This window comes from Bufo gargarizans, chromosome 1 (assembly GCF_014858855.1).
Source record: "Bufo gargarizans isolate SCDJY-AF-19 chromosome 1, ASM1485885v1, whole genome shotgun sequence".
Classification (NCBI taxonomy): Eukaryota; Metazoa; Chordata; class Amphibia; order Anura; family Bufonidae; genus Bufo; species Bufo gargarizans.
In genome coordinates, this window is record NC_058080.1 from 41,290,719 (window position 1) to 41,317,950 (window position 27,232).

The 27,232-nt window shown below is 44.4% G+C and overlaps 1 protein-coding gene across 1 annotated transcript in view; it reads right to left on the reverse strand.

The window, feature by feature from the left end:
• Positions 1-8,674: 8,674 nt before the first annotated feature.
• CHMP3 (charged multivesicular body protein 3) overlaps positions 8,675-27,232 on the reverse strand; it is a 43,932-nt gene continuing 25,374 nt past the window's right edge. Inside the window, exons 5-6 of the mRNA XM_044295215.1 lie at positions 25,032-25,146; positions 8,675-9,187 (exon numbers count right to left, since the gene is read on the reverse strand). Coding sequence (XP_044151150.1) covers positions 9,045-9,187; positions 25,032-25,146 — 258 coding nt within the window. The 3' untranslated portion in view covers positions 8,675-9,044. The remainder of the gene's footprint in view (positions 9,188-25,031; positions 25,147-27,232) is intronic.

Sequence of the window (27,232 nt, forward strand, 5' to 3'; positions counted from 1 at the left end):
GGCCGATGTGATGGCCACTAAAAAGACACATTTTAATGTTAGGACCTTGATGGCAATATCGGAGAGGGGTTCAAAATGGCACCATAACCAGGGCCTGAAGAACCAGACCAAGGTCCGAAAGGAGGGACTGTATGCAGGGTGTTCCTAGAAACAACCTTACAAAATCTAGCAATTAGAGGATGTGCAGTCAAACTTGAATCGAACAGGACACTTAAGGCTGAAATCTGAACTTTTAAGGTACTTAAGTCAAACCCTCTATCTAACCCCCCTTTCAAGAAGCGGACAGGCAGGGAAAGGAGAAACCCCTAAAAACTTAACGAGAACAGGCCATATTCTAGCAGATATGGCAGTAGTTACTTTCTTCCTACTTTTTAATAAGGTAGAGACTACCGAATATGATAGCCATTTCAGAATCAGAAGAGACCTCTCAAAAACCACGGCGTCAAGTGTAGACCCTTGATTGGGGGATATATCACTGGGCCCTGAGACAAGAGATCCGGAATTTCCGGAAGCACCCATGGCTCCCTGACCGACAGTAGTATTTACCAGGAGAACCCTGCTCGACAGGGCCAAAAGGGGGCTATCAAAATCACAGAAGCCCTGTCCTCCCTTATTTTGTTTAACACTTTGGGAATTAACTGCAACGGAGGGAACACATACAGCAGACCCCTGCTCCAAGGTTGGAGGAAGGCATCTACTCCTGTGGGAGAATCCCCTGGACAAAGGGAAAAGAACCTTCTCACCTTCCTGTTCTCTTTCGTAGCGAAGAGGTCTATATCTGGCAACCCCCACAGACTATTTTGGCAAAGACTTCCCGATTTAAGGACCATTCCCTCTGGTCTAGCCTGTGTCAACTGATGATTCAAGTAGGCTACCATGGAACCATTGTTGGACAAAATCTTTAAATGTTGGTTCTGAAGCCAAGGCAGAATCCTCCGCAAGACCTTCAGAACCGCCGTTAACTCTTTAGCGTTGGAAGAAATCTCCCAATCTGAACTGTCCCAGGATCCCTGAAAAAATCTGTCCTGAACATGGGGCCCCCAACCAGTCGGACTGGCATCTGTAGTAACTACTAAGGGGTTTACCACCTTCCACAGGATCCCCTGATCTAGATTATTCTGCAACAGCCACCACTCCAGCAACTGACAGGTCTCCCTGTTGATGAGAAATTTGTTGTCCAATTCCTCGTCTCCCTGACCAAGACTGGAGAATCTCCCACTGGAGATTGCACCCACAGAACTGCCGGAATGCAAGAAGTTAAGGTACCCAGGATGGACATAGCTTTCCTGACTAATACGTAAGGATACATAATCAGATCCCGCACCACTAGGAGGTTGAGTCCAACAATATCCCCAAGAACCTTAGCATCTGTTTGGGGATCATTCTGGATTTCTCCCTGTTCACATTTAAACCCAATGATTCCAGGATCTGAATTACTTGATTTACCTGAGAAAGACAAATCTGCCTAGATGGGGGTCACTATTAAAAAATCGTCCAGGTATGGGATAAATAAGATGTCCTTCTCTCTTGTGTGAGCCATCTCTGCCACCAGCTTGGTAAATATATGTGGAGCCATAGAAATTCCGAACGGAAGCACCTGGAACTGAAAAAGTGTCTTACTCTCCCCTTCAACCGAAGTGCCACTCTAAGAAACTTCTGATCACCAGGATAAAATCGGCAGATGGTAATATGCATCCTTTATATCAAGCACTACCATAAAGCAATCTCTGTAGAGAAGATATACATATTTGAACATCTCGATCTTGAATTTCCTGTATTTCAGAAATTTGTTCAAACCTCTTAAATGTATAATTGCCCTGTAAACCCCAATTTGGCTTCTTTACTAGAAAGAGATTGGAATAATAACCTGAACCTTCTCCAGGAGGGCAAGGAATACGAGCACCTTTTTCTAACAACAGATCCACCTCCCTCTCTAGTGCCCCCTGAATTTTTGACCTAGTTCTAAAATTAAAAAAAATTCTGGTGTGGAAAAACTGAACTCCAACCTGAACCCTTCTCTTAGAGAACTTAAAATCCAACTGCTGTTGGAAATTCTGAACTAATCTGACTGCCTTTTTTGAACCCACCTTTTGCACCTTGTTTTGACAGTATCCCACACTCCTTTAACCCAACTGCACTTACACAGATACTGGATGGTGACTGGCAGCTTTACGGGTACCCTTTTATTTTTTATAAAATATTCTTTACCTTTTGTGTCATGCCTATTTCCTCTTGCAAACAGGGCTCTTACTCTTAGGGCTCATGAACATGAACGTATTTTCTTCCAGTGTCTGTTCCTTTTTTTTTTGCGGACCGTATGCGGAATTATTCATTTCAATGGGTCCGCAAAAAAAAACAAAAAAACTAAGTTACTCTGTGTGCATTCCTTTTCCGTTCCGCAAGAAAATAGAACTTGTCCTATTATTGTCTGCATTACGGATAAGGATAGTACTGTTCTATGAGGGACCATCTGTTCCGTTCTGCAAAATATGGAATGCACAGGGACATCATCCGTATTTTTTGCAGATACATTTTTTGCAGACCGCAAAATACATATGGCTGTGTGCATGAGCCCTTATTTGAATTATTTAGGCTAATTTCACACTAGCGCTTGTTACAGCCGGCATCTCTCCGCTGTAGCTTCCGGTAATGTTAGATAGAGAGAGAGCAATGTTTGTACATTGTACTCTCTGAATGGTGAAGTGCAGTGTAATACCGTTGGGGCTATATAAATAAAAATTAAAATTGGAGGCATGCTGATGTAAAGTATCGGCAAATTAAATTATTTGGTACCATAGCATGCATCAGTACTAATCTGTAAAACAGCTTGTATGCATGAGGCTTTCCTCTTGAATTAGTGCAGTCTCAGAAATCCCAGGTAACTGGTTGTGTGCGACTCCTTCAGGGTCAGTGTGTGCGATACGTATGATGATTTTCCATATTGACATTCTTATTTTTTTTTAGCTATTTAAGTTGGTTGACTAGTCCTGTGGATGGTGCACTAATATAATACCCAAACAAATGATGTAAAACAGCCTTTAATAAAAATTTCTGTGCCATACAATCAAAAAATATACCATCAGCACACAGCTTGTACATGCTGCCACACCAGCATCCACCAGCTCAGGCAATATATATATATATTAAAAAAAAAAAAAAAAAAAAAAAAAAGGGGGGGGGGGGGGGGGGTCGATATTTTCCTAAATGGGTTTTCCAGAAGGTGATAAAACATGGCTACTTTCTTTCAAAAACAAACCTTCTGAATGGGTCTGGTGATGTTTTTATAAGAAAGCAGCCATGTTTTTATCTAACCTTCAAAAGTGTTGCAATAGGGTTAAAAAACAAGACGCAGAAGACCACTCCTGTGCCACACGGATAAAGATGGATACAATACTTTGAATAATGAGGACTTGTTCTATGGCGGGTGGTACAGTATTTTCAGAAAGAAAAAATAAATAAAGAAGAAATAAAGAAATCTTTAGAAAACAATTTACAAGTTTCATAGCTTTATATGGGCCGTCTCTTCTCACCTGTTCTGAAAGTCAAATTTGGGTGGAGGTTATTGATTGCACTGGTTTACCCTACAGTGCAGCTGCAGCTGGTGGGGAAAGGCCCCGTAGAGGAAATAATATGATAAAAAGGTCCAAAGCCACACTCTCCACCTTAGCTAATATTGGTGTGCCGAGTCGGAAATCAGGTGCTAATAGCACATATGGGGTTTTCAATAATTAAAGGGATTCTGCACTTTGTTTAAACTGATGATCTATCCAGAGGATTGATCATCAGTTAAAACAAACTGTAGAAACCCCTTTAAGGCTAAATCCTGCAATCTTTAGACAGGATGCCACCCATAGTATATACTAATCTTATTCCTTTGTTATATGGCTAAAGTGTCACCGTGCTCCAAAAAAGCAGACAGTAAGTCCTCATGCACATAACCGTATTTTGCATACGCATCCAATTCCCATTTTTTTTGCAGATTACACATGGACAGATGTCATCTGTGTGTTATCCACGTGTGACTGTCTGTTCCGCAAATTAAAGAACAAGTCCTATTCTTGCCCGGTTTGTGGACAAAAAGTCACTGCTATTGCCAGGAGGATGAAAAATGCAGATTGCACATGGAAGGTGTCCAAATTTATTAGAATGAGGCCTAAATTGTAGTGTTTTAAAGAAATTACCTATGCTCACTAGGATGAGATCCACTAAAAGAAGCTGACAAATATATAGTGTACAAGGGCATACACGGGCACCGGCTGTGTGCACTCAGTGGCACGGATGATTTCAATGGCTCCTCAATCTGCAAGATAAGACCAAAGATAGGACTTAACCTATTTTTTGCAGAGTGGAGGCATAGACCAGAAGCCCATGGAAACACTACGAAGTGCTTCCGTGGGCTTTCATGTCCATGCCTCCGCACTGCAAAATATAGGACATGTTCTATTTTAGGCCGTATCTTGCGAAGCGCGGACGCGTTCAAGTCAATTGGTACACATCTACAAACGAAGTGCACACTGCCAGTGCCCGTGCATTGCGGACGGCTATTTGCAGTCCACAGCATGGGCACTGAGCGCCTATGCTTGTGGGTATGAGCCCTTAGGGTGATACTGCAGGCATAAATACAGAAGCGTTCATGCTGTAAATATATGAAACAAAAAACTGTTACTTACATAAAGGGAAACTCCACTAAAATGCAGTTTCCCATTCTCCCAGCCCTTCAGCCTCCCTTACTTATGTTATTTAAATAAAAAATCAGACCTTTGTTTATATGGCAGCATTCAAACATATCCAGACCACAACTTGTCTCATCTCAAACAATTGGGGCATATCGCTAGGTTATGCACCCATTCTCTGATAGGTGCGAGTCCAACCGCTGGGACCCGCACCTATATTTAGAACAGAGTCTCAAAAGTGGTGGAGAGCTTACCACTGCAGCGCATACAGAATCCATACGCTGCAGCCATGTATAGCACACTGCATGATGCTCCTGCCTTATCCTCTCTCGGCTAAAGCCTGGCATGGTATATCAGCGGAGGGTATCCTGCACTGATGTATTATGTAAATGTTTCAGAAGAGTAGAGTGAGGACATGCAGGAGTAGCTATGTGTGCTCCGGCCAGTACAGTGCTCACTGCAGAACACAGAATCCGTACACGGCCACAGAGTATGGATTCTGTATGTGCTGCAATGAAAAGCGCTGTAGACAGGCCCGAACTTCGGGGGACCTGTTTTTGGTAGAAAAAAAAATAAAAATCAATAAATAAAATATATTTAAAAAATTAATTATTTGGGTCTTTGTAGCAGATTTAAAAATAAATATTTGACAGTATCGGTACACTTTAAAGGGAACCTGTCACCTCCAACAGACATATTTGAACTTCCTTTCTTCACTGAAGACCATTGTAGTCACCCACCACTAATGGAGGACTGGTTACAGCTAGTGAAGATGGTGGCTGCTGCTATCCAGAGGAACCAAAAGGTAAGTATGCAGATTTTTTTGTCATCATAGCACGGTTTTGAAAAGGGCATTGGAACAGACGGGAGAATATATCCCTCTAAGCTTATCCTTAAAGGAATACTCCATATTTTTTTAGGTCACTTCAACGACAAAATCTACATTAAAATGAATGAATATCCTTGAAAATACCTTTCTTTACTTATCTAGCGCTGAGATATGAATGCCTAGAAAATAAAATTCTGATGCTTCCTACTAGCAATCTGCGTTAGGTTTAGCTGTACCATGCTGACAGACATGTGACCCAACGGCTCAGCTCCCACAATGCACTGCTCTCTGGTAACTAAAGACATTGTATAATTAAGAAACAGTATAAGATAACACAAAGTATGCACAAAAACATTCACTATGTTATGTAGATTTAAACTATGGAATATTGTAACTAAGCCACGCAAAAGTGGGTTTTCCCATCTCAACATTTATAGTATATCACTAGGACAGGGGTAGGCAACCTCCAGCACTCCAGCTGTTGTGAAACTACAACTCCCAGCATGCATACTTGCACTGCTCTTCTCCGAACTCCCATAGAAATGAATAGAGCATGCTGGGAATTGTATTTTTACAGCAGCTGGAGTGCCGAAGGTTGCTGATCCCTGCACTAGGATATGTCACAAATGTCAGACAGGTACAGGTCCCATCTCTGGGACCCGCTCCTATCCTATCTTCACAAAGGGGTCAACAGAGTGAAGGGAGTTCCGAAAAATACCTGAGCGCTGGCTCGGCTATTTCTGGCAGTTTCTGTTAGTTTGGCTTATTTTCAGAAGTTTAAAATAAGTGGTTGTGGATAGCTCACCACCTTTCACGGTGTGGTAAAGGTGCTCTAGTCTGGGACTGATCACCCAATCAGTCAGAATAAGGTAGAAAATTGTAAGTAGGCGACTGGCACTCACTATATGGGTCACAACGACAGCATTTATTGACATAAAAAAAAAAAAAATCACAAAATGATCACATAAAGTTAAAACATCACAATTGGCACAAAAATGATGCATAAAATATCCCCTGAAAACATATATAAAATTCAAATCAGCCATCCACTGGTGTATAAGCCCTATGGATAAAGGGATCTGCTACGTATGATAAGGACTGTCCTTTGATGGTAAATAAAGTCCCAATGATCCACTTGGATAGTCTGGTAAATTTATAGCAGTGTCCCTTTAAAACAAGGTGGTATGCATCCGGCTAGTAATGTATATCAATTCGAATCCCAATGTCCACAGGATGTGAGGTTTCAAATACCTCTTCCACAGTAGCTCAATTATATCTGGTGGTCAATGCTGTAGAGAGATATATCGCTTACCGGTATGTCCGATACTCTCGTTCACCAGCTTTCACACCACGCTGCTGTAGTCACTGCCGGCGTCTCAGCTCTCTGGTGTGTGTGTCACGTGTTTTCCCAGAGATATCGCGGGACTTGCTAGCTCTATTCCGGCGTTTGAATGCGATTGTATCCGCAGCAAGAAAAGAGATAATGGAGCGCTCGGAACAGGGATCCAACGCCAGACGCGTTTCAGGGACTTCACTCCCCTTTCTCAGCCACTGAGGAAGGGGAGTGTAGTCCCTGAAACGCGTCTGGCGTTGAATCCCTGTTCCGATTTTAAATCCGGATATGATCGAGATTATCTAAATAATTTGGAGCGCTCCATTATTTTTTTTCTTGCTGCGGATACAATCGCATTCGAACGCCGGAATAGAGCCAGCAAGTCCCGCGATATCTCTGGGAAAACACGTGACACACACCAGAGAGCGGAGACGCCAGCAGTGACTACAGCAGCGTGGTGTGGAAAGCTGGTGAACGAGAGTATCGGACACTCGGACATACCGGTAAGCGATATATCTCTCTACAGCATTGACCACCAGATATAATTGAGCTACTGTGGAAGAGGTATTTGAAACCTCACATCCTGTGGACATGGGGATTCGAATTGATATACATTACTAGCCGGATGCATACCACCTTGTTTTAAAGGGACACTGCTATAAATTTACCAGACTATCCAAGTGGATCATTGGGACTTTATTTACCATCAAAGGACAGTCCTTATCATATGTAGCAGATCCCTTTATCCATAGGGCTTATACACCAGTGGATGGTTGATTTGAATTTTATATACGTTTTTAGGGGATATTTTATGCATCATTTTTGTGCCAATTGTGATGTTTTAACTTGATGTGATCATTTTGTGATTTTTTATGTCAATAAATGCTGTCGTTGTGACCCATATAGTGAGTGCCAGTCGCCTACTTACAATTATTTTCAGAAGTCCCATAGCAGTGAATGGAGAAGACACAGTGCATGTCTGGTGTCCTCTCCTTCACTTTAGGAGCCCCGTTTAGGAGACAGGAGCAGTTCCCAGAGGAATATGGGCTTTGTTTTCTGAAACCAAAATACCCTTTTTTATCCAGTAATTCTAAGTGCACATAGTAGTACCTGAAGAATGGATCTTGAAGAAAAAAAAAGTGTAGTAATTATTATATAAAACTTTCATTTTCAGAGAACTTTAAATGTGCTATCTAGGATTAGAACAAGATTTTGATTCCCCCCCCAATAAAACCAAGGACTAAGTTTGGTATTTCAGCATTTACTAGGATTTGGATGAACTTCATTGCCAGGTACAGCCCACAGACAAGCGTGCCACTGTTTTTGGAAAAAGCAAACCATCCTAATCCTCGACAACCCCTTTTATGTAGCAAGAGCATTACCAGTTTGAGGAGGAAACCAGACAACTCTCGGAATCAGACTGCAATAAAGAATTATCAAGTACTTATCTGAAAGATCCTCCGGTTCTCCTGACTGACCTCTGCAGCGGTGACGTCATGTTGGCAATGTGTAACTGCTCCAGCCAATCAATGGCTCCCACTGAAAACTAAAATCCACAGCCGAGGTCAGTGATTGGCTGCAGCGCTTGTGTGTTGGTGACGTGACATCACTGCTGCAGAGGCCAGCCAGGAGAACCGAAGTGGTGGAAGGGGATCTCTCAGGTAAGTACTTACCAGTTCTTTATTGTAGGCTGAAACTGGACAACCCCTTGCAGCATAAAAAGTTTAGGGAAAGACTGCCTCTATAGAGAGTCATGGATCTTTCCTTTGTTATGGAATCAATAGGCAACATTTCAGAAATCTGACAACACAATCAAAACATAATCCAAAGGTTAAAAAATAGATTATATATAGATACAGTTATGTATCCACCATTTATTTAACAGATGCAAAACCCGCTCTCCAAGTCCACTGTCTGTCCATCCCACTGATCACACTCAGCAGGTCATCATGGTTATCCAGCCACAGAAAGGCAAGGGGAGTGCACGGCGTATAGTGGCAGATGTATGGAGTCATCCCCGCTGCGTGCCTCCTCAAAGGGCTAGATGTGAGTACCAAGAACCAGGGGGAAAAGACAGCACAGGAGTAGGCCACCTTTAATAAGCTGAGGATAGATAGATTTATATAGTGTGTATATATATATATCCCAAATGACTTTCACAAAAGAAAGTTACAAGTAGAATAAAGAACAGAGTCTGTACAGTGCGTCATTAGCTCCGGAGTGCGGCGAGTCGCGAATGCATGGCTTCCATGTCCTCCTCCTCTTCATCAGATACAACAGCAGCTGTGGCTCCCTCCAGATCCGTCTCTGGTAAGGCGTCTGTGACTTTGCTGGGAGCTTTGCCCAAGGCCCCTGGAAAACACGACAACCATAGTTGCAGTAAAGACAGTAAACTATATTCAGTTATAGAAGGAAATATTTACAGTGGAGAATATAGTGGTTTTACTTATGTAGAAATAAAAAGTCACAGGTGCGCAATATATATATACACACACACACACATACATACACACATACATACAGTACAGACCAAAAGTTTGGACACACCTTCTCATTCAAAGAGTTTTCTTTATTTTCATGACTATGAAAATTGTAGATTCACACTGAAGCCATCAAAACTATGAATTAACACATGTGGAATTATATACATAACAAAAAAGTGTGAAACTACTGAAAATATGTCATTCTAGGTTCTTCAAAGTAGCCACCTTTTGCTTTGATTACTGCTTTGCATACTCTTGGCATTCTCTTGATGAGCTTCAAGAGGTAGTCACCTGAAATGGTCTTCCAACAGTCTTGAAGGAGTTCCCAGAGATGCTTAGCACTTGTTGGCCCTTTTGCCTTCACTCTGCGGTCCAGCTCACCCCAAACCATCTCAATTGGGTTCAGGTCCAGTGACTATGGAGGCCAGGTCATCTGGCGCAGCACCCCATCACTCTCCTTCATGGTCAAATAGCCCTTACACAGCCTGGAGGTGTGTTTGGGGTCATTGTCCTGTTGAAAAATAAATGATGGTCCAACTAAACGCAAACCGGATGGAATAGCATGCCGCTGCAAGATGCTGAGGTAGCCATGCTGGTTCAGTATGCCTTCAATTTTGAATAAATCCCCAACAGTGTCACCAGCAAAGCACCCCCACACCATCACACCTCCTCCTCCATGCTTCACGGTGGGAACCAGGCATGTAGAGTCCATCCGTTCACCTTTTCTGCGTCGCACAAAGACACGGTGGTTGGAACCAAAGATCTCAAATTTGGACTCATCAGACCAAAGCACAGATTTCCACTGGTCTAATGTCCATTCCTTGTGTTCTTTAGCCCAAACAAGTCTCTTCTGCTTGTTGCCTGTTCTTAGCAGTGGTTTCCTAGCAGATATTCTATCTTTTTGTGACTGCACTTGGGGACACTTTCAAAGTTTTCCCAATTTTTCGGACTGACTGACCTTCATTTCTTAAAGTAATGATGGCCACTTGTTTTTCTTTACTTAGCTGCTTTTTTCTTGCCATAATACAAATTCTAACAGTCTATTCAGTAGGACTATCAGCTGTGTATCCACCTGACTTCTCCACAACGCAACTGATGGTCCCAACCCCATTTATAAGGCAAGAAATCCCACTTATTAAACCTGACAGGGCACACCTGTGAAGTGAAAACCATTTCAGATGACTACCTCTTGAAGCTCATCAAGAGAATGCCAAGAGTGTGCAAAGCAGTAATCAAAGCAAAAGGTGGCTACTTTGAAGAACCTAGAATATGACATATTTTCAGTTGTTTCACACTTTTTTGTTATGTATATAATTCCACATGTGTTAATTCATAGTTTTGATGCCTTCATTGTGAATCTACAATTTTCATAGTCATGAAAATAAAGAAATTTAAGATTACACTTACCGGTAATCACTTTTCCATAAGCCCATGACAGCACCCTTGAGAGACCGCCTCCATCCAGGACAGGAAACAGGAACTTTCGTGGAGAGCTCATAAGGAGGAGCATGGCCCCGAGACCACCAGTTAATCGCAAGAACTTGTCCTAGACCACACTCTTCTCTTTTTTTTTTTTTTTTTTGTATATATATATTTATATATATTTTTTTTTTTTTCCTATATATCTTTTTTTTTTTTTTTTTATATGAATATCAGGGTGGGAATAAACCCGGGTGCTGTCATGGGCTTATGGAAAAGTGATTACCGGTAAGTGTAATCTTAAATTTCCCTTTCGCCCATGACAGCACCCTTGAGAGACGATTAGAATAGAAATCCCTTTATTTCTTAGGGTGGGACTACCGCCTGGAGGACTTTCCTACCGAAGGCTAGCTGTTCTCTATTGCCTAGGTCCAATCTGTAGTGACGGAAGAAGGTGCTAGGCGACTGCCATGTGGCTGCTCTACAAATTTGTTCTAGGGTAGCGTCAGCCCTTTCTGCCCAAGTGGTGGAGACTGATCTTGTAGAATGAGCACCAAAGCCCCCCGGGGGCGCCTTTCCAGCTGAAGAATAGGCCAAATTAATGGCTCTTACGATCCATCTGGAAAGGGTTTTAGAAGAGGCTGGGAGGCCCTTATTTTTCCCACTAAACTGAATGAAGAGTTTTGAGGTTTTCCTCCACTGACTAGTAACCTCCAGATAATGAGATAGGCATCTTTTTACATCTAAACAGTGCAGTTTTTCCTCTTTTTCATTTCTCGGATCTTGGCACAGGGAAGGAAGGATAATGTCCTGCGTTCTATGAAACATAGAAACCACTTTCGGTAAGAAGGAAGGGTCTGGTTTAATGAGAACCCTATCATCTAAGATGTTAGTGTACGGAGGCGAGGTAGAGAAGGCTGAAATCTCACCAACCCTCCTTGCTGAGGTAATTGCCACAAGAAACGCTGTTTTGAAAGACAAAATCTTTATAGGTAACTGTTTAAGTGGCTCAAAGGGAGGTTCTGTGAGGCTAGTAAGGACCAAGTTGAGGTCCCAGGGGGGAATTGAAGGTCCAGGTATAGGCCTAAGCCTGCTGATGGCTTTAAAGAATCTTCGGACCCACGGGTGGCTAGCGATGGGAGAATCAAAGAACGCACTCAAAGCGGATACCTGTACTCTAAGAGTACTTGGCCTCAAATTTTTTTCATGTCCAGCTTGCAAAAAATCTAAAATCCTACACATAGGTGGGGGATTTAAAGGATTCACTGGATCCTTGGCAAACTTCTGGAAGGTGTTCCAAATCCTGAGATAAATAGAGGAGGTGACATCCTTTCTGCAGGATAGTAAAGTGGAAACTACGCTCTTGGAGAGTCCTCTACTTTCTAGGATTTCCCCCTCAAGAGCCATGCTGTTAGGTGTAGCTGCTTCACACTCGGATGATTGACTGGTCCTTGGGATAGAAGATCTTGCCACTCCGGGAGAATCCAAGGGTCCGTCAAGGATAGCTTCCTCAACCAGGTGAACCAGGTTCTTCTGGGCCAGAAAGGAGCAATTAAGATCACTGTTGTTCTTTCTTGTCTCAGCTTCTGTAAGAATCTTGGAAGAAGCCTTAATGGAGGAAAGGCGTAGAGGAGCTGGTTCGGCCAGGGAAGGGAGAAGGCATCTATCCCTGTTGGTGAATCTCTCGTGCTGAGGGAAAAGAAACAATGACACTTTCTGTTTTCTCTGGTGGCGAACAAGTCCAGATGAGGACGACCCCAAAGTCGAATTATTTGATCGAACACCATTTGGTTCAGACACCATTCCCCCTGGTCTAGTGTATTTCGACTTAAGAAATCTGCCACTTTGTTTTCTGAACCTTTTAGATGTATTGCCATAAGGGACGGCACAGAAGGAATTATAAGGGAAAAGATATCCGTTGTTAACCGCATAAGATTTTCTGATCTGGTTCCTCCTTGTTTGTTCAGATAGGAGACCACTGTGGCGTTGTCTGAAAAAACTTTTATAGACTTTCCCTGTAGTAAAGGAAGAAACTCTTTTAAGGCGAAAAAGACCGCCCTCAGTTCCCTCATGTTTTGGGAGTCTAGACTCTGCTCTCTTTCCCAAACACCTTGTCTTAAGTACCCTTGGCAACAGGCCCCCCCACCCGGAAGGACTTGCGTCGGTGGTAAGGGTAACAAAGTCTTGTTGGAACCAAGGGAGCCCCTGGGACAGGTTTACGGGGTTCAGCCACCAGTGAAGGGACTGGATCACTTGGGGGGTGAGTGTGAAAGGTGTATCTAATGGGCGGAGGGAGCCCTGCCACTCCTTCAGAATTTGCCACTGTAGGGGTCTGGAGTGAAGATGGCTCCAACTGACCGCTGGTATGGTTGAGGTCATTCTGCCCAAGACCGCCATTGCTTGTCTGATAGTAGGGTTCTCTGACGATATCAGGGACTGAACCTGTTGTATTAATCTCTGAATCTTGTCCTGGGGTAGAATACAGAGTAGTTTCTTTGAGTCCAGCATCATCCCTAAAAAGATGCAAACTTGGGAAGGAATTAAATGGGATTTTTCTCCGTTTATTTGCCAGCCGAGGTCTTCTAGGATCTGCACTACTTTTTTGAGGTGCGCTTCTAGAATGGATTTTGACTCTGCTACCACCAGGAGATCGTCTAAGTAAGGTATTAGTAAAATGTCTTTTTCCCTTACATGAGCCATGACTTCTGCCATGACTTTCGTGAAAAGTCTGGGAGCTTGAGAAATCCCAAAGGGAAGGGCTGTGTATTGTAAGTGCTGGATGTGACCTCCTATAGAAACCGCGACTCTGAGGAATTTTTGACAGTCTAGCCGAATGGGAATGTGGTAGTACGCATCTCTTACGTCTATCGTAGCCATGAAGCAGCCCCTGAATAGATGTTTTATGACTGATTGGATCGACTCCATTCTGAATTTTTTGTAAGAGAGGAATTGATTTAAATCCTTTAGATTTATAATAGTTCTGAATGTTCCATCCGGTTTGGGGACCAGAAAAAGGGAGGAGTAAAAACCCTCGCCCTTCTCTGCCTCCGGCACCGGAATTAGAACATTTTTCCGAAGTAGGGATACAATCTCTTGTTGTAAGGCTAGATTTTTCCCCGGGTTTCCTAGAAAATTCGTGATTTTGAATCTGTCCGGTGGGCGGGAGACAAACTCTAGACCAAACCCCTCCTTTATAACGCCTAAAATCCAGGGACTTGAGGAGATTTTCTCCCAGGCGTAGAGGAAGAGAGAAAGTCTGCCCCCCACGGGAGAGAAACCGTCATTGCTGTGATGGTTTAGAGGTTGAGGAGGATTGGGAACTGAAGAGAAACCCCTTGCTTTTCCTATTCTTGTTGTCAGCTCTGAAGTCTTTCCTCTGCCCCCTAAAAAAATCTTTCTTGTTTTTGCGAAAAAAACGTTGTTTTTTCGGGGGTCTGGAGACAGGGAATCCTTTTTTATTGTCCGAGGCTTTATCCAAAAGGTCGTCTAAGACGGATCCAAAAAGATAATCGCCCTGACAAGGAATTGCACAAAGCTTATTTTTAGATCCCGTGTCTCCCGACCAACCTTTTAGCCAAATAGCTCGTCTGGCTGAATTTGAAAGAGCAGCTGACCTAGCATTTAATTTTAAAGCATCGGCTGATGCATCAGAAATAAAGTCTACTGCTTTAAGTAGAGTGGGGAAAACGGTTAACAATTGATCTCTCGGGGTCTTGTTCTGAATGTGAGATTCTAACTCCTCTAGCCATAATTTCAGAGACCTAGCAGTGGATGTGGCGGCAATATTTGGTTTGAATGCTTGGGCTGAGGTCTCCCAAACTTTTTTCAAGTAAACCTCTGCTCGCTTATCCATAGGGTCTTTAAGAGAACCTAAGTCCTCGAACGGAAGGGCCGATTTTTTTGAAATTTTTGCAACAGGTGCATCCAATTTAGGGGGTCTGTCCCAGTTTACTGAGTCTGCCTCGTCAAAGGGATATTTCCTTTTTACATTTTTTGGCACAAAAAACTTTTTATCGGGTCTTTTCCATTCCCTCTGTATTAAAAACTTTATATTCTCGTTAACGGGAAATACTCTAGATTTTTTCTGCCCGAGATCACCAAACATGATATCCTGAACGGATCTTGGGTCTTTGGGTTCGTCTACTTTCATAGTCGCACGAACTGCTTTTAGTAAAGCTTCCGTATCATCGGGGGAAAAAAGTGGCCTGCCCGTGGATTCTTCATCCTGGGACGAGTCTGGGCTATCTAGGATTTCTCCCGTATCGCTTTCCTCTAAAGGATCTGAGTCAGATCTATTAGCCGTGCTTGATCTGGTTCCCAGGGAGGTAGAGGCTACAGCGGGAAAGCTCTTTTTGAAATCTTTCAGGGAATCCGAGACCTCCGTCTTTACCATCTCCCTAATACTCTGTAGAAGGGATGGGGACTCCTCCTCCACTAGTTTCTCAATACAACTTTGGCATAGCTTTTTCAACCAAGAGGGGGCCAGTTTCTTTTTACAGACGGCACACTCCTTCCCTCTGGTCTTTGAAATTGCCTTTCTAGGGCCCTCTTTTGTAGTCTAAATGCAGGAAGAAACAAGAGGGAAAGGAGATTTAGCTTAAAAAATGAAATAAATGGTGGGGAATGATCCCCCTTACCCCACCAGGAGTACCGGTCTGATCTCATGACCCTCCTGTTGATCGGCGCGTAGGGCACTCTCCTCCTCCATACTGCTGTGGGATAGAGAGTGACTCCCCGGATCCAAAGGAAATCTGGCTTCCTGTAAGGCTGGCTGGCTGGCTGGGCTGCTGCTGACCGTGCGCCTGTGGGTCCGATCTCCTCGGTCGGGTCCTGCTGGAAATCCTCTGCGGCCTAAGTAGGAGAAGGCTCTTCCTACTTCCGGAACGCACGCTGCGTGCGTTCCAAAAACCGGAAGTCTCTACCGAGACCCGGATCTCGCTGGCATCGCGAGATTTTAGTTCCCCCTGCGCGCGGCAAAGAAGAAGGCCCCGGCCCGCCTGAGCACTGTCGGGCAGGACCGGCGTGCCGAACGCACCTCTCGGTGAGCCCGGGACTGCAGAGTATCGCCAGCGCAGCGTAAGCCAGACCCCAGCAGCAGACACCAGACTCCGGCCGGCGGCTCCTAGAGGAGACTTATGCCGGAACAGGTAACCCCACTTTAGAACAATTCCTCCGGGGCCCTGCAGCCTAGCTTTTCTTTTCCTCTCTCCACGAACCGTCCTCTGTCTAGGACAGGAAACAGGAACTGGTGGTCTCGGGGCCATGCTCCTCCTTATGAGCTCTCCACGAAAGTTCCTGTTTCCTGTCCTGGATGGAGGCGGTCTCTCAAGGGTGCTGTCATGGGCGAAAGGGAAAACTCTTTGAATGAGAAGGTGTGTCCAAACTTTTGGTCTGTACTGTATATATATATATATATATATATATATATATATATATATATCTCAAAAAGGAATTTGGCGGCACCAGTAAGCTGGCTCAGGTGCTATGTCCAAGGGAATGAGCTTCATCCTTATTGTATATGTAGAAATGGGACAGCACTCCAAGACTTGAAAAGGATAGGTATCTGGGTGAATAGATACCTATCCTTTTCAAGTCTTGGAGTGCTGTCCCATTTCTACATTTTTTTTATTTTTATTTCCCTAGTCGTCTCCATGACAGCACACTCTGAGACTGACTTCCTCTCAGGACAGGAAGAAACACTGAGGTTAAAAACCCCACCCCTCCCCCTCATCACCAGTGTTTTTTCCTGTCCTGCCAGGGAAGGAAGACCAGAGAGGTGCTGGTAGCTCTATGGGGTTCCTCTCAGTATCGTTTCTTTACGCATCTTATGCATCTTCTATACAGACCGGAGGTTCGGCTCTCCCTCCTCCTGCCAAGGTCTGTGCCCGGGCCCCTGCTGGTGTTGGTGGCCCCGGCAAAGTTCCCTCCTGCAGCATTCCAGGAGGGCTATATGCGGAGTGGTATGGCGGCTGGAGCGAGGCTAGGACGCGATTCCCTTCAGCTGCTGGGGGATGATGTCAGACGCAGAGGGGCGTGGCTTTGCGTCATGATGTCACTCGTTCCGGCACATAAAAGGGGCAGGTTGCCGGCTGAAGATGGCGCCCAGTGTTTGCACCCCTGCTTGTGCCTCTGACGATTTTGGTGGATGGGACCTGTTGAACATGAGTGCCCCTACCACACACGGCTCAGGATCGGAGCCCCCCACTACCCAGGGTCCAGTGAGTAGCCCGAGTCAGGCACACTTCATGTACCATTGTTGCCCTGTAGTGGTTGATTCTTCTCTCCCTTATATGTTCCAGGGAGAAAAGGAGTCTTCCTCCTCTGTTAAGGTTAAGGCCAGGAAGTGCGGCTTGTGTTCGAAACGTCTGCCCTCTTCTGGGTCTAAACCACTGTGTAAGGAATGTAGTGCATCGGTCGTTAAATCTCAGTCCTCTAGCCTGCTCAAAAGTTTAAGACCACTTGAAAAATTGCAAAAATTCATATTTTACATTGTTGGATCTTAACAAGGTTCCAAGTAGAGCTTCAGCATGCAACAAGAAGAAATGGGAGTGAGACAAAACATTTTTTGAGCATTCAATTAATTGAAAATAACAATTAAACTGAAACAGGCTGTTTTTCAGCTGATCCAAAGTTTAGGACCACATGCCTTTAAAAGGCCAATCTGTGCAAAGATGTAATTGTCATTTTCTGTCAGGTAGTCACACGTTGTGATGGCAAAGGCAAAAAAATTCTCCCTTTTTGAACGTGGTCGGGTTGTTGAACTGCATAAGCTGGGTCTCTCACAGCGCGCCATCGCTGCTGAGGCGGGACGCAGTAAGACAGTCATTTGGAATTTCTTAAATGATCCTGAGGGTTATGGAACAAAAAATTCAAGTGGAAGACCCAAAAAAATTTCATCAGCACTGAGCCGGAGGATCCAATTGGTTGTCCGTCAAGACACTGGACGATCCTCGACCCACATTAAGGCCCTTACTGGTGCTGACTGCAGCCCCATAACCATCAGACGGCATTTGAGATTAAAGGGCTTCAAAAACAAAAAACGCCTTCAAAACACCTCGTCTCCTTGAACAAGGGCTGTGGAGTCGGTAGATAAATGGACCGACTTCGACTTCAGTTTTTGGTACTTCCGACTCCTCTGCATTTAATATGCGGATGTATTTTATACATTCCTTGAAGGAAAGAAAGGCAACATACATGTCATTACCACAGAACTACTGGCTAGGAAGCTGCTGCCTTCTGTGTGCGCGGATCTTCTGCTGACGATAGGGCAGTGGGAGGATCCAGGAAGGGGCATTTATTTTAAAACATGATTTCCCTAGTAGAATCCCATAGTCATGTTTAATGTTTAAGCTAACAATTTTAGTTTACAAGTTTTTATAGCCTTAGCTGAATGACAGCAGTTTTTCAAATGGTTTACAGCTTCAGTCTTGAACTATTGACTATCCATTCCCTTCACTTATACAAGTGTCTCTAGTCTTGCAAAAAACATATTTACTTAAATCCGTTATCAGTGAGAGGCTAGGTTAACCATGGGCGTTGTCTTCGGCTGTTACAGGGAACGCAACACAATGGAAAGTATAAGTATTGCCGCTCCTTAACTGTGCGTTGCGTGCCATATAGTGAAGCATATGAAAAGCATGCTTCTTCATGGTCACTTAACGTGTTCGTTTTGCGGTAACGTGACGCACTGCATGCATTGGCCTTTAATCTTACAGTAGAGAAGTACCGTATTTTTCGCAAAAGTGGGGGAAAAATAGCAGTGCGTCTTATGGGGCGAATGCTGCGACTGTCCGGTGAATAGGCTGATAGGGAGGAGGGGATGGGGGCCGGCATCTGTTTCTGTAATGGCAGCGGGGCCCGGTGCAGTCACTGTATTCTACTACACCGGGCCCCGCTCACTGTAGTATACGGTAATAATATCTAACTTGTGGGTATTGTTAAAGTATTCCAATCATCTTAAATCTAGCGCTGTACTACTTACTACTAACTTCTTGGCAGTCAGGAGGCCGGGTGGGCGCCTGGTCCGCCCACTTTATGAATGAAGCAGGCACCGGGCCCCACTGGCATTACAGAAATAGATGCCGGCCCCCATTCACTACACAGGGACACTGTTATGGGGGGGATCTGTGGATGACACATAAGATAAGATGCTATATATGTGCCACCCACAGATGCCCTTATTAGTTCAAAACCCACCAAAAAGCACACCTTTTGGTTCAAAATATTTTTCTCTCTTAATTTTCCTCCTCAAAAACCTAGGTGCGTCTTATGGGCAGGTGCGTCTTATAGGGCGAAAAATACGGTAATTAATTTTAACTTTTTGTGAATTGGGACATTTAAACTTTTTTTTTATTTTTTTTATTCCAATTTAAATCTAGGAGGAGTCTTGCCGACTCCAGGTAGCCAAAATTGCCTCCGACTCAGACTCCTCGACTCCGAGTCCAAAGCCCTTCCTTGAACGCCACAGAACTGCTCGTCTGGACTTTGCAAGAGAGCACGAAACATGGGACATTCAAAAGGTGGAAGAAAGTATTATTCTCTGATGAGAAAAAATGTAACCTTGATGGTCCTGAAGGTTTCCAACGTTACTGGCATGACAAGCAGATCCCACCTGAGATGTTTTCTATGCGCCACAGTGGAGGGGGCGCCATAATAGTCTGGGGTGCTTTTTCCTTCAGTGGAACAATGGAGCTTCAGGAAGTGCAGGGGCGTCAAACAGCTGCTGGCTATGTCCAGATGTTGCAGAGAGTATTCCTCATGACTGAGGGCCCTCGTCTGTGTGGTAACGACTGGGTTTTTCAACAGGACAATGTTACAGTACACAATGCCCGCAGGACAAGGGACTTCTTCCAGAAGAATAACATCACTCTTTTGGCCCATCCTGTGGTTTTGGAGGTGTGGTCCTAAACTTTTGATCAGCTGAAAAAACAGCCCGTTTCAGTTTATTCGTTGTTTTCATTAAATTGAATGCTCAAAAAATGTTTTGTCTCACCTCTATTTCTTCTTGTTGAAGCTCTACTTGGAACCTTGTTAAGATCCAGCCATGCTAAATATGATTTTTCGCAATTTTTCAAGTGGTCTTAAACTTTTGATCAGGACTGTATCAAGTCCATCGTTAGGGAAAAGGTTCAATCAGCCCTGGCTTCACAAAAAAGGGAAGCTTCCCCCGCCTCCAGGTCCCCTCCCCCTAGACCGGGAATTTCTAGAGATCTTATTAGTGTGGGAAGTGATTCCGATTCAGTAAATCCTGATCTTTCGGATCCTGAGATATTACATATGACCCAGGAGTCCGATGAAGATAACGAATACAGGAGGTTTCTGTTTAACCCTGCAGATATCAAAGAGTTAATCATAGCTATAAGGGCCACAATTAGGATGGAAATTCCCAGGAAGCCCAGAAAAATTCAGGAAGAGATATTCGGGGGTCTGGGGGAAAGGCAGAGGTCTGTGTTTCCGGTGCCGGATAATGTACAGAAGCTGAATAAAGCAGAATGGGACAAACCTATAAAGGGTTCCTTCATTCCTTGGGTCATTAAGAGGCGGTATCCCTTTGACGAAGCAGATTACAGACTGGGAGTCCATTCCTAGAGTTGATGCTCCTGTGGCCAAGGTCGGGAAAGAACGGTCCTTCCTTTTGAGGATGCCACACAGTTTGAAGGACCCTATGGACAGGAAGGCGGCGAGCCTTCATAAGAAGACATGGGAAGGCAAGGGAGCCCTTTTAAAACCGGGGGTAGCTGCGACATTGTGGCCCGTACCTTAAAAGTATGGCTGCAACAGTTAGAGTTACATTTAGTTAATAAAACTCAGAGGGAACAGATCTTGGACAGCCTTCCCCTACTAAAGATGGCCACTAGCTGCCTAGCAGACCCCTTAGTGGAGTCCATAAGACTATCTGCCCGTACGGCAGTCCTGTCTAATACAATTAGAAGAGTCCTTTGGCTGAAGGCCTGGTCAGGGGTATATGACGTCCAAGAACAAGTCGATATCTCTGCAGTTCCATGGCCAGTATTTCTTTGGTCTCGACTTGGATAGAATCTTAGAAAATGCCACTGACAGCAAAAAAGGTTTTCCTGAAGACAGATCTAAAAATAAGAGGCAGTTTTTTCGTAACAAAACACAACCTCAGCATACCAAAACAGAGAGAGGAAAATCAGGGAGGTGGAGCTATACAAAAAGGGGGAAAGAAAGAAATTTCCTCTTCAATCTCCTCCAAGCAATGACGCCATCAGGGTTGGAGGAAAACTCAGCTCCTTCATAGATACATGGGAGCGTGTCATCGCAGACCCTTTTATTGTCAACATTATAAAAGAAGGTTATGCGATAGAGCTAGAATCTCTTCCCCCACATAAATTCACCTTAACCCAGGTCCCCTTATCTCAAATGTCTTTTCTGTTCGACGACATAAGAAAGTTATTATGCCTAGGGGCAATAGAATGTGTTCCCAGCTGGGAAGTAGGAAGGGGTCACTATTCCACTTTATTTTTAGTTAAAAAACCAAGCAGCAAGTTCAGGACTATAAAAAAAATTTAAGCCGCTGAACAAACATATCACCTATCGCAGATTCAAAATGGAAACATTGAGGTCTGCAGTGAAACTCATCAAGAAGGGGCTATGATGGCCACGATAGACCTCAAGGATGCTTACTTCCACATCCCCATCCATCAATCCAGGAAGTATCTAAGATTCGCAGTACAGCTGGAAGGAAGGGTCAATTATTATCAGTTCAACTGCCTTCCTTTCGGAATATCTTCTGCCCCTCGCATCTTCTCCAAAGTCATGGCAGAGGTAGTGGCCTCCTTAGGCCGGAGGGGAATACTAATAGTTCCCTATCTGGACGATCTGTTAGTTGTAGCAGAAAGTACAGATCTGCTTCAGTCACGTATTCAATTGGTCCTTTCTCATCTTCAGGATCTTGGCTGGATAGTCAATTGGGAGAAATCCAACCTCCTTCCAGCCAAATCGGAGAGTTTTTTTGGGCATCCTTCTAGATTCCGTCCTGCAGAAATCTTTGCTACCTTCCACAAAGGTCCAGGATCTGAAGATCAGAATCCAGCAATTCCTGAGGAGTCTGGTTTGCTCTGTCAGAGAAGGAATGAAAATGCTGGGATGTCTCTCATCCTGCATTCCTGCGGTTGCTTGGGCTCAGTACCACATGAGACCCCTGCAGGACCTGGTTCTCAGGAAATGGAACAGGTCACAGCTAACCCTGGACCAGAAGATATATCTAACCAGGGAAGTAAAAATCTCTCTTTACAGTGGTGGCTCATAGACAAGAATATACAGACAGGGGTCTTCTGGAATCAGGAAGATATTTTCTCCTTGACAACGGATGCCAGCTCCTGGGGCTGGGGCGGCCTTGCAGCTGGAAATTTCCTCCAGGGGACTTGGTCTGAACCTCAAAGGGGGATGTCATCCAATTACAAGGAGCTTCGGGCAATATGGGAAGGCTTAAAAGCAACACAGACCCAGTTAAGAAAGAGTCATGTACGGGTCCATTCGGACAACTCCACAGCAGTGCCTTTCATTCATCATCAGGGAGGAACAAGGCACGGTCATCTTCAGAATCTCTCAAGACAGATTCTTGTGGACAGAGAAGAATCTAAAATCTCTTGCAGCGGTCCACCTAAAGGGCTTTCTCAATCTAAGGGCAGATATTCTCAGTCAGCAGAGACTAGATCTAGGCGAATGGTCTGTTTCTTTAACAGCATTTCGGAAGATCCAGGTTCAGTGGGGCATCCGAGTCTGGATCTGTTCGCCTCAAAGAAAACCACAAGGTTCCTCATTACTTCTCCCTTAACCAAAGGAATCCCTGCGTGGCGGTAGACGCCTTCACCCAGGACTGGACGTCGAGTCTCGTCTATGCCTTTCCACCAATCCCGATGATCCCGAAGTTCCTGCAGAAATTCCAGACTGAGAAGTGTCCCTAATCCTGGTGGTCCCCTTTTGGGCCCAGAAGGTTTGGTCTTCTAAGATCCCTTAGCTGGGAGGAGCCAATCCTGTTTGCCCGATGGAGGACCTCCTAATCCAGGGCCGAATCAGCCATCCGAACCCCAGGCTTTTTCAAACTATCAGCCTGGTTGCTGCAGTCCACTCTCCTAGGTCTGGGTTTATCTCAGAGTGGTGGATACCCTAATGCTCAGCAGAAAGTCCAATACCTCTCGGGCATATCTCAAGGTGTGGAAAAAGTTTGCCTATTGGGGTGGGGACAGGTTTAACCAGTCCACTCCCAATATCCCTCTCATTCTGGATTTCCTTCAAGATGGGCTGGATATGGGTCTCTCACCAGACAGATGTCTGCCTAAGGTGCCTTCTACAACACTAGTTTTTATAATGTCCCCTGGGTTTCTAGAGTTTTGAAGGCTGCAGATAATGCCTAGAATTAAGAATTTGGTAGCTCTGTGGAACCTGAATACAGTTCTTTTAGGCTTGTCAGAATCCCCATTTGAGCCTATAGAGTCTCTGTCTATCAAGTGGGTTACTCTTAAGACGGGTTTCCTGGTAGCAATATCCTCTGCTAGGAGAATTTGTGAACTTCAGGCCCTATCCATCCAGGAGACTTTCCTCGGGGTCCTAAAGGATAAGCTAATATTTAAACTGGACCCCAATTCCCTCCCTAACGTAGTATCCACCTTTCACAAGCCCCAAGATATTGTCATTCCCTCGTTCTGTGCCAATACCAGGAATGAGCAGGAAGCGAAATTCCATAACTTAGATGTAAGAAGGGCAGTTCTTCGTTATATAGAAGCTACCAGAGAATGGAGGATAGACAAAAATGTGGTCAGTTTTTTTGCCCTAATAGAGGTAGGAAAGCAGCTAAGAGCTTCATATCCCGTTGGATAAGGAGTGCTATTACGGAAGCATATAGAGCCTCTGGTAAAGAGCCGCCTCCTTCTCTCAGAGCCCATTCAGTAAGAGCAGTATCCACCTCCTGGGCCTCTGCCTTCCTGGAGCAGATTTGCAGGGTGGCCACTTGAAAGAGCCCATACTTTTACTAAACATTATAGGCTGGATGTATTTGCCAATGAGGATATGGCCTTTGGACGCAAGGTCCTGGTTGCTATAGTCCCTCCCTGAGTGGTTTCACTTTGTTAGTTCTCCGAGTGTGCTGTCATGGAGACGACTGGGGAAATGAGTATTACATTCACCGGTAATCCGGTTTTCTAGAAGTCTCCATGACAGCACGTATTTCCCGCCCTTCTATATCCTATATATCTTTTTGGTTCTACCCTTCATCCTGGTTTCTGTTAAAATACACTGGCGACGAGGGGAAGGGGTGGGGTTTTTAACCCCTCTGTGTTTTTTCCTGTCCTATCAGAGGAAGTCAGTCTCCGAGTGTGCTGTCATGGAGACTTCCAGGAAAACGGCGAGTGTACTACTACACACACACACTTTCCCCTAAAAAATCCCTTCAAAGAGGACCTGTTCCCTCTCCGGACATGTCTGGTTTAGTAACGACTTGCACTCCCCATGTAATACAAATTCTGGACTCTATGTTGTGCCATCCCTTTATTATTCCTGCTAGAAGTTATGAATTATACAAATTAATTACTGGCATTTTGCAGTGAAGGTCCAGCTGAGTGTTACCAGTTGGGGGGTGTCCTTGCACAGTCTGATATTATCCAAATCCGTACGGACAGTGTCAGACTGAGCAGGACCCCCCCCCCCCCGACTGGCAACACCCATCTAAGGCTACTTTCACATTAGCATTTTTTTGCGGATCCGTCATGGATCTGCAAAAATGCTTTCGTTACAATAATACAACCGCATGCATCCGGTTGTATTATGTCTTCTATAGCCATGACGGATCCATCTTGAACACCATTGAAAGTCAATGGTCGACGGATCAGTTTTCTATTGTGTCAGAGAAAACGTATCCGTCCACATTGACTTACATTGTGTGTCAGGACGGATCCGTCTTGCTCCGCACCACACTGCGAACAGAAAAACGCTGCTTGCATTTTGGTACATTCTGTTTCGTTCAGTTTTGTCCTCATTGACAATAAATGGGGACAAAACGGAAGTGTTTTATTCTGCTATTGAGATCCTATGACGGATCTCAATAGCGGAATTGAAAACGCTAATGTGAAAGTAGCCTAATTCTCCAATACAAACTTCTAGCAGGAATAATAAAGGAATGACAGCTACTCCAGAATTGTTATCACATGGGGAATGCGAGCAGCTACAAAACAGACATGTCAGGAGAGGGGTCTTTACATTTTTCTGCTTTAGCAATTTATAATCAGATCCTGTAATCGCTCATTGAACATCACATGGATCACTTTCCTCTTTACCTGCTGTGATTTCAAAGAGAATCTTATCTATTTCCATTTCTGCCGCTTCTTCCATTTCATCCTGGTCTTCCATTCCTTCAAATGTGTCTTCTAACATCTCTTCTATAATGCCAGCCTAGGGAAAGTAAGGCTTTACTACATAGTACATTCGCTGAAGCCACTTATTTCCAGAAATAATTATTTCAAAGGGCTTTGTCAGAGAGTACAAGAAACAACCCCTCACACCTTCGAGTCCGATCACAAACCTGCTTCCACTGTCAGAGCCGAGCAATGGCAATACAAGCCGGACTGTAATCCCATATATTAGGGAAGGCCAGTCCTCCATCATCCCTACCTGCCATTAACTTCAGCAACTTAATACGTGGACGTCGGCCATGCCAAGGGAAAGCTGTTGAGGCTTTATTTAAATGAGGAACATCATCATGTTTAAAGCAATAAAAGGTACGGTCTGTAGGGAATATGCTCTGTCTAAACAGCACTCTACTTCCCAGTAACAGGGGTGCACCGCCAATTAGGCAAGGTGATTGCCTCCGACAGCACAACCTGGGACAAAGTGGGAGTGGCGGCAGGGCCCTGGGCAATGAGCTCTTCCATTGTGGAAGCACTCATCTCTCTAGAGTCAAATGTCGCCCTCCTCAGGACTGGTGCACACTATAAGGCTTTATTTTTGCACTGGCACACATTGTAAGGGGGTATTTTTTGTACCGGCACACATTGTAAGGGCTGCGTGTGCTGCCCGTTTCCGTATTGCGGACCGCATTTACGGATCCGCAATACACGGGCACCGTTCCGTGTGCATTCTGCATCACAGATGCGGACCCATTCACTTCAAAGGGTCCACAAATCCGGAGATGCGGAACGGAAGCACTACAGAGTTTTTCTGGGGTTCCGTTCCGTGCCTCCACACCGCAAAAAGATAGAACATGCTCTATCTTTTTGCGGTACGGAGGGATCGCGGACCCATTAAAGTGAATGGGTCCACGATCCCCATGCGGCTGCCCCAAGGACGGTGCCCGTGCATTGCGGTCCACAGCACGGGCTTCACACGTTCGTGTGAACGAGCCTTAAGGGGTATTTTTTGTACTGGCACACATTGTAAGGCCTCTTTCACACGACCGTATGGCTTTTTCAGTGTTTTGCGGTCCGTTTTTCACGGATCCGTTCCATTTTTTGTTTCCGTTTTTACGTATGGCATATACAGTATACAGTAATTACATAGAAAAAATTGGGCTGGGCATAACATTTTCAATAAATGGTTCTGCAAAAATGGAACGGATACGGAAGACATACGGATGCATTTCCATATGTGTTCCGTTGTTTTTTGCTGACCTATTGACTTGAATGGAGCCACGGAACTTGATTTGCGTCAATAATAGGACATGTTTTATCTTTCAACGGAACTTAAAAACGGAAATACGAAAACGGAATGCATAGAGAGCACATTCTGTTTTTTTTGCGGAACCATTTAAATAAATGGTTCCGTATACGAAATGCAAAAAACGGCCCGCAAACAGAAAAAAAACGGTCGTGTGAAAGAGGCCTAAGGGGGTATTTTTTGTACTGGCACACATTTATTTATTCACAATATAAAGGGAATTACTACTACTGGGGGGCATTATGGTGAACTTTATTACTACTGGGGGGACTATGGGGAACACAACTACTAATTAAGGGCACTATGGGTATATTATTACTCTTGGCAGCACTTAACAGTAAGGGTACTCTGGCAGGTAATTAATTCTATTGGTGGGACTTTTAGGGGGAATTTTAAGGTGGGGGCAACCTTGCACAGTACCAGTTTGGCACAATTATTTTTGGGAGACACTAAGTTTATGACACCATTTGTGTCAGGGGCATAATGCCAATAATTATTGAAGGGGGCACTATCTGTGTGGAACTAGAATTTTCAGGGGGATGACCTGTTTCTGCAGTATAGTAATGAGGAGCACAGTGGGCACAGTATTGGGGTGTTTAGAAGGTGGGGAGGATGATGGAATAGTAGCAAACTAAGACCTCTATGTGTCAAACTCTAAAGAGACAAGAGAAGGTTGAAAGAAATAATCATGGCGGTCTGGTCTGAATGAGAAGATCAGGAAAGAGACTGTCTACATCAGAGGAGACGTCACTGGAGGTAAGACGCATGGTGCTTTATTCAACTGTATGTTCTGTAGTGCTAAATATTATGTTTTCCAAATATGTCT